The following is a 10998-nucleotide window of genomic DNA, read 5'->3' on the forward strand; positions in this document are numbered from 1 at the left end:
GATACGCAACATATACATGTTATCTATAGTTACAATTTTGGGACCTGTTTTGTTGACTCTAATATTCATTTTCCTTTAGGAGTCACGTGACATTTCAGCAACAGGGGATTCTCAGGTTGTCGCACGCCTTTCTCAGGCACAGAATAAGGTTGTTGGGGGCGACCAGGGTCCAGGGACGCCCAAACGTGTGAGCCCTTCTCAGGCCCCTGTTCGAAAACCTGTCATTACCCCAAACCTGGAAACTCCTCGTCCACCTTGCTCCCTGGGACTATACACCAATGTTGGAGGCATCCCTACAATGAGCTCTGCACCCCCTACCACCACCTCCATCCCCAGCACCCTAAGCAGTTGGAGAGGAACTGATTCTTCGGTGCTAATCTCAAACCCAAACCATGTATCCATGATTGGCAAAAATCTGCCACATCCAGGGTATCAGGGTGTCCACCCTGGTGTTGAAACCCTTCCACACCAATATAGAGGGGCACAATCTCAGATTCAGCAGTCCACTCTTCCTCACACAGGACAAGGTAGACCTAACTACACCCCAGTGTCCTCTACTTTCTCCACCCTAAACTCAGGCCTTCAGAGATCAGGGGAGAGCGTCATCACCAGCAAGACCTCTAACACTTTCCAACGAGCCGCCATTTCACCTTTACAACACCCTCAACCTCCAGCACACATAAAAGTCAATTCAGCCCTCCAGCCAATATCCAACAGTTCATGTAACTTAGTGCCCATTCAAGCTTCCCCCTCAATTTCTCAGGCAACTACTACTGTTCCAGCCCCAGTCTACCCAAGGTCCTGTTTGCAAACTGCTGCCCCAAGCTCTCAATCCAGTGCTGATGCTTTAAATAAACTTGATGCAGTGTTGCAGGGCCACATGCAAGCAGAAGAGAGAATGAGAGAGCAGGAGGAAAAGAGGAAACTGAATGTAGAGCGACAAGAAGTGGAGACAAAGCCACATGGTGAGTCCGCAATCAAGAGTCTGGAGCGTTTGCTGTCAGGTAGTGCAGCTGAGCCTCTACCTCCTCGTTTGTCTCCAGCCAATGCACCCTCTTCCATCTCACCTCCTAGCCAGAATTCACCACCTTATCCCTGGTTGAGTCGAGGAGGAGTGCCCCAACGTCCTTCTGGAACTGCAACAACCATCAACGAACGACCACGACCACCCCCTCTCACCCCACAGACTGAATATGCCCGTGAGAAGCAAAGGGAGAGAGAGAAATGGAAGAGTGGAGCACCATCTCAGAATCCCACTGGGATTCCCACATACCCGTCAGAGTCAGGTCTCATCAGCCCCTCCCACAACCACGCAATGCAATTAAAACCTGACCCCTCCAAAGATATCACCATGTTGAAAACCTCTCATATCCCTGGGATTTTGGATGCTATACCCAACCCCCCACCCCTGCGAGAGCCACCCAAACTTTACCAGGCTTTCCCCAAGGATGTTCGCTCTTCATGCACACAAATCAGCACGACCGCAAATAGTCTGCAAAAACATATGCCCAGTACAGGACTTGGTAGTCTGGGTAGCAGTGCTAGTAGTTGCAGTGGTGACTCTGATGGTGCCCAATTTGAGGAGGAAACTTCTGAGCTCTTGCCTGATGGATTGGCAAACATTATGAAGATGTTGGATGAGTCCATCAAGAAAGAGGAGGAGTTGTATTCTGGTCAGAGAGGAGAACAGGCAGTACCGGAACCTCAGTTTTCTGCAAATGTGGCACAGATGAAGAGTTATTTATGCGCACCGGACCTCGTGCCTGCCCTAAAGCAATCTCCAACTGAGGATTATCAGCCAGAGAGTCATGCAAGCCCACCTGTGTTAAGTCGGCAAGGTTCCTTGGCATCACCTTGTAGTCGCACTTCTTCACTTGAGGAAGAAGAGGAGGTTCTTAAGGTCATTCCCAAGTCTGCCAATTCCATTAGCATGCAGTCCCAAGGAAGCATTCTTGCCACAACGGGAACCAACTATCGCCATAGTGACTTGGCCAAGCTGTATGGCCTTTCAGAGTTAGAGAAAAGTGAGTGCGAGGATGATGAAGAAGAAGCTGATCGTGAGGATGAAACTCCATCCTGTTCACCACCTCAGCGGCCACATCTCCACCAGACAGGTGTAAACAGTATGTTTAAAAACCTTGCATCTGTGCTTGAGAGCCAGAAATACACCTACCGGGGTGGACCCTTTGGTCGTCCTCCTCCCTCTGCTTTTGTAGGAATTAAGTACTCTTCGTCTCTTTCTCTGGGGCCTGACATTTGTAGGCAACAACAAAGCACTTCTCCCACATCAGGTTCAGCTAATCACCCAGGTTTTAGCAGTCCGACGCAAACCCCTGCCATTAGTAACTCAGGTGAGTCCTGTCCCCTCTCGCCTACAGCTTGGGCGTCCGAGAGGAAGAGAGGGGATAAAATAAGCCAGTCAGATCTTTTGGGCAATGATGATGAGGAAGAGATTTCAGAAGAACCCACAGGAGAGAAGGATTCTGGAACTGTGAAAGACTTGTTGGAAAGACGACCAAAACTGACCACCATCTCAGAGTCTTCGCTAGCAGAACTTGGTCATAGCTATGAGTTGAACAAACACATTCTCCCTTATAAAGATCACTCAAAGGCAGAGTCACAGGAGATATGCAAACCTGATAAAGAAAAGGACCGACACAGAGACAGAGAACGAGAGAGGAAACACAAACACAGTAGCAGTAAAAAACATGAGGACAGGAAAGAGAGAAAGAAAAAGCACAGAGAAAGACACGACGATGCGTCTCTTTCCTCTTCCTCATCTGCTACCAGCTTCGGTCGACGGCACAGGGACGGAAAGTCACACAAGGAAAAGAAGAGCAGGCAGGTGCTGGGTAACCTGGACATTCAGAGTAAGGAGTTTAGGGAGAAGGAACAAGAGCGTGATGGAGACAAGAAGAGAAGGAAAGAGGAATGTAACCAATCTCAGAGCGAAGGGGAAGAGTGGGCACAAAGCAAAGACAATGACAGCAGCTCAGGACGTTCCTCTGATCTCCCATCAGCTTCATCAGCATTTTGTTCTGACGACTTTCAGAAACTAAAGGCACTGACAGATGGACCACCCAAAGAACTGAAGATACGCCTCATAAAGGTGGAGAGTGGGGACAGGGAGACATTTATTGCTTCAGAGGTGGAGGAGAAGAGGATTCCTCTGGAGCAGATCACCATAAAGAACACAGCCAGTGAAATCATCAGAGCCTGCAAGTAAGTGATATTTCCATGCAGGACATCTCTGAAACAGAATATTTCTTGCCTGCAGTGGCAATTTAGTTTGATGTCATAAAGACCATATCTAATACTTAATGTCTTGTTGTTTCAGGGGAGCACGTGTAAAGGAGAAATTCAAGGAATCATACCTCCTACCTGCCTTCTCTGTTAAACCAATTTTGACCCCAGAGATGCCCATCCCTCGAGAGAAACTCAACCCCCCCACACCTAGTATCTATGTAAGCACTGCAGTAGCATTGTCAGCATCTCCTGCCCCCTTGTGGTCATTTTTTTTGTATTACATGCACAATAAAATCTACTCCAGTAATATTAAGTTTGATTTTCTGATGTATATTAACTCTTTCCCCGCCAACTTTTTTTTTTTTTTTTTTTTTAAGTTGGCAGCCTCCTGAATATTTTGTTGTATGAATATCTGAATATGCAATATATCAAAAGAAAAAAAAGACGTTTTATTCTAGCTAAATGGATAAATTTTTTTATCAACACTTGAATTTGGGTAAGTTTCAGACTTAGTTGAAACATTTTGAACAAAAAGCTGAGAAAATTGTGTTTTTTTCTAAGACTACAACGTGCATAAGCAATGCTTTAATCGCTTGTTTCTGCTCCTTTTTTGACTGTTTTGATTGGAGATTTTGTACTCTTTCAGAAGATGCGTAATAGCGCCCCCTACTGTATAGTAGTGAAAACATGGATTGCCGGAAAATTCTGTGAATGTCAGGGAAAGTGTTAAAAGTATGTCTTAATGATTCCATGTTGGTGTTTCTCTGCAGTTGGAAAGTAAAAGAGATGCATTCTCTCCAGTCCTGCTGCAGTTCTGCACAGATCCTAAAAACCCAGTTACTGTCATCCGGGGACTAGCTGGCTCCCTTAGATTAAGTAAGTTTCTGCATAATGTCTTATGGATAGATGGTGGATGGACAGATTTAAAATTTTATGACTCTACAGTTGAGTCCAAACAGTTGCTGTTGTTGAAACTAAGTTGCGCTTTTTTCCATTCCTCCTCCTTTATAGATCTTGGTCTGTTTTCAACTAAGTCTTTGGTGGAGGCTAATTCCGAGCATGCAGTAGAAGTTCGGACCCAGGTTCAGCAGCCAGCGGATGAGAACTGGGATTCCACTGGCACTGGCCAGACCTGGCCCTGCGAGAGCAGCAGGTCACATACAACGATTGCCAAGTATGCCCAATACCAGGCCTCCAGCTTCCAAGAGAGCTTACAGGTGTGAACACAAACCTACACTCCTACACCATAAAAGTTTGGACACACTGTTTGTTCATTTCCAGAGGTGTATTGGTCATTTTGCAAATACTTTAGAAGTCTTGTTTGTACAGTTTTGATATAACTATTAAATTAGTGGACTTCAGAGTCATATGCATCATGCACTCACCATACAATTGTCTGACCTTGCAGGAAGAAAAGGGCAGTGATTATGAGGAGGAGGAAGATGAGAAATCGGCCACTAACTCTGAGAATATGACCAGTAACTCCTCAGCTCCCGGCGCCAGGTAATTATTGCAAATTACCTCAGCACTTAATTCTTGAATTAATCCAAATAATTATAGTAATAGTAATATATAGCAATATTATAGTAATATAGTAAAAACATTTGCTTTAAGAATTTAATTAAAACTATGGTAAATCACCCTCCCTGTGTGTGTATGAATAAAGATCTGCTGTTAAAATGCTGTTATTAATTGTTTCATTATTTTTACAGTTCAGAGCAAAAATCTGTGGGGAAGATAATTAAATTTGGCACCAATATTGACCTGTCCGATCCCAAAAGGTAAGACCATTGTGCATAATTACTTCAACGTGTGCAGCATCTTCTTTTGGATGACATGAAAGTCTCTACACAGGCAGCAATTACACAACTATGTCTTGGTGATGTATAAGCAATCTGTATTAACTAAATGGTGTTGTCTTGTGCTTTAGATGGAAGCCTCAGCTGCAAGAACTGCAGAAGTTGCCGGCGTTTATGCGCGTTTCTTCCAGTGGGAATATGCTGAGCCATGTTGGCCACACCATTTTGGGAATGAATACAGTGCAACTCTACATGAAGGTCCCTGGCTGCCGCACACCAGGTTTGACTCAATCTCAAATAACTTTCTTGATTTGTAGTCAATCAAGGATGGATTAGTCTGCTTTGGCAAGTAGTTCTTTACTGATGTTAAATGTTTAATGCTTCTGTCATCAGGACACCAGGAGAACAATAACTTTTGTTCCGTAAATATCAATATTGGGCCTGGAGACTGTGAGTGGTTTTCTGTCCATGACGACTACTGGGAGGCCATCAGTGATTTCTGTGAAAAGTAAGAATCTGTGCCACTTGAAACATGTAAAAAAGTCTTTTTATGCCACAGTAGAGTTACTCAATTTATCAAAACCTCTGTCAAAATAACACAAATGCTTTCATTAGGAATAATATATTGTTTGGCTATTCATTTTAACCACAAAATATATTAAGTTTGTGAACGAATTTTCTCTCAGGCATGGAGTGGACTACCTGACAGGATCATGGTGGCCGGTTCTGGATGACTTGTACCGCTCGAATATCCCTGTGTACCGGTTCATCCAAAGGCCAGGAGATCTGGTATGGATCAACGCAGGCACTGTACACTGGGTTCAAGCCGTTGGCTGGTGCAACAACATTGCTTGGAATGTGGGACCTGTCAACTGTGAGTAACCTTCACACTGACCATGTAGCCTTACTTTTTATCATTGAAAAATTATATCAGTCATTATGGTTACATAAACAGAAAATTTGTATGGGTCATTATGGTTACATTAAACGGTTGCAACAAAATGTGTAAAACTAAAATTTCTTAGCCAGGGCACAGAAATGTAAAAAGCTTTTTTGCTAGACCTTTATCTTTTGTATTTGTAGCATATCAGTACCAGTTGGCTTTAGAGAGATTTGAGTGGAACGAAGTGAAGAAAGTGAAATCCATCGTTCCCATGATTCACGTGTCCTGGAACGTGGCACGCAACGTCAAAGTCACCGATCCAGACACTTACAAGTTGATCAAGTGAGTATGCGGCAGCATTATTGACTCTTTCTCACCAAGTTACACCACAATTAAGTAGCATTTCATAATTTTTTCTTTTTCCCTCCTTTTCAGACACTGTCTCCTTCAGTCTATTAAGCACATTCAGATCCTGAGGGACCAACTGGTGGCATCAGGAAAGAAGATCTCCTACCAGAGCAGAGTGAAGGATGAGCCGGCCTACTACTGTAACGAGTGTGATGTGAGTCGAATGTTGTGCTTCATAGTTTGTATAAAATATTGGCAGGTTCTGCGTAGAGAAAGATACTACTCATATTAAAAAAAAAACACTTATTATTCCATAAAAAGAATATTTAGCATGTAGCTGTGTCATCTCTGGTTATGAAATAATGCAGCTTTGAGGTATTCTGCATTAGAATATGACACAACCTATGTAAATATGCAGTGTGTATTTTCTGCACCACTAGCAATCATTATTTTTGCAATTCCTTTTGGTGTCACTAGAGGCCAAGGAATGGCACCCTTCAACTTTTAAAGGGGATCTGTTATGCTTTTTTTATTGTACCTTTCCTTTAGTGTGTAATATAGCTGTTTGTGCATGTAAACAATCTGCAAAGCACACAGTCCAAAAAGTCCAAAGGGATTGAATCTCTGCAATAGAAAACTGCCTTTATTTGTAGTTCTGCCGTTATTTCTGTGATGTAGCTACGTCACCATGTAAGACATTTGCAAAATATACGTCTACTGGCTATTTTGGATCGCCCTCAAACAAAGGTAGTTATAAGTCCAGGAAGATTTTATCACTACGTCAAGGAAACAGTTTTTTGTTTTGATTTTGACTGCAAGGGCAAAACATCATCACATGGACTTCCAATGGCAGAGGAATTGAAGAGTCAGTGGTTAAAATGTATTGTTAACACTGTTCCTCAGCAGCTTAATCACAACCCTTTGTTGTGTTCTCACCTTTTTAATAATGACAGCTTCTGAACGGTACTGGGGTGCGTTTCCCGAAAGCAATGAGTCAGTGTTGCCCGAAACCATAGTTCCAACGAACATTTGCAAACAACATCGCAAAGTTGCATGACATTTGGACTTTATAAATCCTTTATAAATCAAAGATAATTCCTTATCTTGAGCAAGTACAATCAGAACAATTTATATTTTTTATTTTGAATATATACAAATATCATTTACGTGAGTACATGCTCTAGTAAGCAAGAACGAGCCTACGATTGAATCTGGAAATGAAGCAAAGTAAGTGAGAAAAATGAGAATTAGTCCTTAAATGCCATGTCTATAATTTATAGCAAAAAATCTAACATTACCTCAATCTTAAATGGATTGATTTAAAGAAGTTATTACTCCTCCACCTGCGTGAGATCATTAACCAACATGATTAAACGACTATTATTAACCATATTTTCGCAAATTTGTCGTGACTAGCTAGTGGATTTCTTCAACAATGTATCGCACTATGGTAGTCAAGCAGTGAGTTGGGTTGTTCAGTGTTGTTGTTCGGGAAATGCACCCCTGTTCAATTACAGGGCAGTGTGTTGTATTTTTGGTATTTTTAGTATGATGTAAAGAAATTACAGTTATAACAACACACAAAAATTAGAGATGCACCGGTCGACAGACCATAAATCATTTTTTATTCATCAGTTAAAAATCAGTTTATTTTGGCTGATCTCTATTCCGGACATGCACACAAACTACATTGCAATCATTTCTCAATGTCATTTGTGACCTGTGCTGGCAAAAGCAGTCGGAATGCGCACGGGATGATTTCGAGCTACAGGCAAAACAAGTGAAAAATGTCGGTTTTGAGGTTTTCACAAAAATGTGTTCATCAAGCCTTCGTCTAGCGATCCCAGTGCTCCAAATAGCAATTAAACATCTAAAAGTATCTTTATTTGTACGTTTTCTGAGAGGAGTACCTTTCCTTTGTCCATGAAAAACAATCTTTGTCACACTGACTGACAGATCTGATGCCTGCACAAAGAAGACTCAGACAGTGCACAATCCCTATGTACACGCATACACAGATTTACAGTATTTCAAAATATCTGTCTCGACGAGTATTCATGCAAACATACTGTTTGGGAACAACACATCTGATGTGTAACATTATATTGATATATAGGCTGTCTGTTTCATTTAATGTTAATCAAACAATTGTGGTATCATGGGAAAAAAAGTAGAATTTTTTTCTATAGATATTTGGTTTTGACTTGGTCTGTGCCAAATTTGGTGTTATTACCAGGGATTTTAAGGTATGGGTTGCAAGATGATTTTGTTTTGGAACCTTCAGAAAACTTAAACTCAATTTTTCTCTAAATTGACTTTGCTGACTCTATCGACATCAGACGGGTGTAGCTCATTACTTTTTTTTTTGTCAGATTCAAACAAATCATACATCATTTGAAATATGTGAAAATAAATTATTTTAGAAAATTTGCTCATTGCAACTCATTTTGCCAGCATGGGTCACATTTGTGTGGAAATATTACAGTCTGGAAATATTACGTTAACACAGGCTAGAAACGGGATGCACCAAAGACCGATGCTCCAGCAGAGCAAATAGTGAACCAGGCACTACAAGCCCACTGTTCATGATGCTGGAAATATAGGAAGAAAATATTAATATTGAATTTGAGGTGGGAGTTTATATGAGTGTATTTCTGAAGGGATCTGACTGTCTTCAGAAAAGTTTTCTTTTCCTCTTTCTGCTGTTCCATAAGCATCACCTACTGTCAGACAGTGCTGTTTAATTTCAGCATACTTTCACAAATCTAAAGTCAGACCATTCTGGTTTTGCTTTATATCTTGAAATTATACATAATTTCACAAATCTAAAGTCAGACCATTCTGGTTTTGCTTTTGTCAAGTCATCTGTATTTATATAGCGCTTTATACAATACACAGATTGTTTCAAAGCAGCTTTACAGTGACTACAAGAAAATTATGCATTTTGGCTATTTCGGCTAGCAAGCCAGAGGCGACAATGGCAAGGAACCCAAACTCCATCAGTTGACAGAATGGAGAGAAAAATATTGGGAGAAACCAGGCTCAGTCGGGGGGCCAGTTCTCCTCTAGCCAATGAACGAACACAGTGTGATGTTTCAGGCTGCATCACAAGTCAGAATTCAGATCGGATTTAGCATTCAAATATTTATCCTAGTTCCTTTTGCTTGAAGATCAATTCATCACACCGGTATGGAGCCAAAGCTGAAGGCCATAGGGTCTGTGCGGAGGACCTGCCGATGACTGTCATGTCGATGAGGCCTTCACAGGGGATTGTCTAGTTGACACGGTCCCTGCTGACATTCAGGGCTGCGTTTTGGTCGTGTCTAGATGCAGGTCCACCATCTGATCTGGATATGGACCGGATACGGCTGACTACGGTAACCTTGGGATAAGGATGAAACCGACAGACTAACATTAGCGTAGATGCCATTCTTCTTATGATGTAACAAGTACATCGGGTGTTATAGGAAGTGTTCCTGGTTCCAGTTGACCTAGTTTATGCAGCCTAACATTAGGGCTGGGCGATATATCGGATGACATTGTTATGCGTATCGCCTGTGATAATTAATGCGATATGGCTCAGCTTGTCAGTGAACTACGGCTCTGTATAGTAAATGCCGCTCCATCTGAAGGCAGGTGATGGCGATTTACTACTAATCAAGGAACCGGCTTTACTGACGAGATGCGCATAACAATGTCATCCGATATATCGCCCAGCCCTACCTAACATTCATTTTACTGATTTGAATAATAGGAATTGATAATGTGTTGTGTATGCCAGGTTAAAGAGATGTTTTTAGTCTAGATTTTAACTGACAGAGTGTGTCTGCTTCCCGAACAAGGCTAGGAAGACTATTCCAGGGTTTGGATGCTAAATAGGAAAAGCATCTACTGGCTGCAGATGATATTGTTATTATTGGTATTATCAACTGGCCAGGATTTTGAGATCACAATAGATATGAAGGACTATAACCCCTTTCGCACTGGGTAGTTCTAGGAACTAGCTACCGGAGTGGTTCACCGAGAACTAAATGTTCCCCTATGGCCATTTTCCTGGTTGCATTCGCACCTCCAGTAGGAACTCTGAAGTGACGTAAACTGCGCTTGTTGTGACTTTTATTTTGACGGCGCTGAGAACGCCTGAGCACACTTCGCTCCCTTTCTCCATCTTCATTAGTTTACGATCTGCTTAACAGTCCTGTCTAATACGTTATTATATAGAACTGTTATACAAATAAAGTAGACAGTATATTAGAAAGTATCAGCGTTTGCCATGTGTTTGATGCCCAGTGTTGCTAGCTGAGCAGAAATACATAATCATGTTTTGCTTGGTCTCCTCAAAATTGCGTTGGATTTTCTCCTTAGCGTAAAGGTTGAGAGGTCCATCTATCACTGTTTTCCATGTTCGTAGAGTTAGTATATAGGATATAATCTGTGAGTGTACATGGCTTTTCTTTTCTTTCTTTTTTAAGCCCAATCAGCGTACACTTACGTCACTGGTAGTTCCTATTGTTCTGGGTTAGACCCTACTCTAAAGTAGGAGCTAATTTAGTCCCCACACAAGGTGTTCCTTGAACTGAAATCATTCCCAGTTCTTGTGGTGCGAACACACCAAAAAGTGGGTTAATTCTAGGAGCTATGAAAAGGTTCCTCCGGTGCGAAAGCCCCTTATAATGTGTTAAGAGCTCACTCAAGTCTGAGGAGCTAAACCATTTAGTGCTC

The 10998-nt window shown here is 41.9% G+C and overlaps 1 protein-coding gene across 7 annotated transcripts in view; it reads left to right on the top strand.

Annotated features, from left to right (window-relative positions):
- kdm6ba (lysine (K)-specific demethylase 6B, a) overlaps window positions 1–10998 on the top strand; it is a 93187-nt gene that overhangs the window by 78747 nt on the left and 3442 nt on the right. For 6 of the 7 annotated variants that reach the window (XM_081353088.1, XM_081353089.1, XM_081353086.1 and 3 more), the window contains 11 exons: window positions 80–3222; window positions 3338–3464; window positions 4017–4122; window positions 4258–4463; window positions 4655–4749; window positions 4959–5027; window positions 5177–5325; window positions 5439–5553; window positions 5732–5919; window positions 6129–6270; window positions 6364–6490. In XM_081353088.1, the coding sequence (XP_081209214.1) occupies window positions 80–3222; window positions 3338–3464; window positions 4017–4122; window positions 4258–4463; window positions 4655–4749; window positions 4959–5027; window positions 5177–5325; window positions 5439–5553; window positions 5732–5919; window positions 6129–6270; window positions 6364–6490 (4467 nt within the window). Of the gene's footprint in view, window positions 1–79; window positions 3223–3337; window positions 3465–4016; window positions 4123–4257; window positions 4464–4654; window positions 4750–4958; window positions 5028–5176; window positions 5326–5438; window positions 5554–5731; window positions 5920–6128; window positions 6271–6363; window positions 6491–9446; window positions 9654–10998 lie in introns of all 7 variants that reach the window. The other variant, XR_014029222.1, reaches the window with a different exon arrangement.

Source organism: Scardinius erythrophthalmus (genome assembly GCF_964197995.2).
Source record: "Scardinius erythrophthalmus genome assembly, chromosome: 2".
In the NCBI taxonomy this organism is placed as follows: Eukaryota; Metazoa; Chordata; class Actinopteri; order Cypriniformes; family Leuciscidae; genus Scardinius; species Scardinius erythrophthalmus.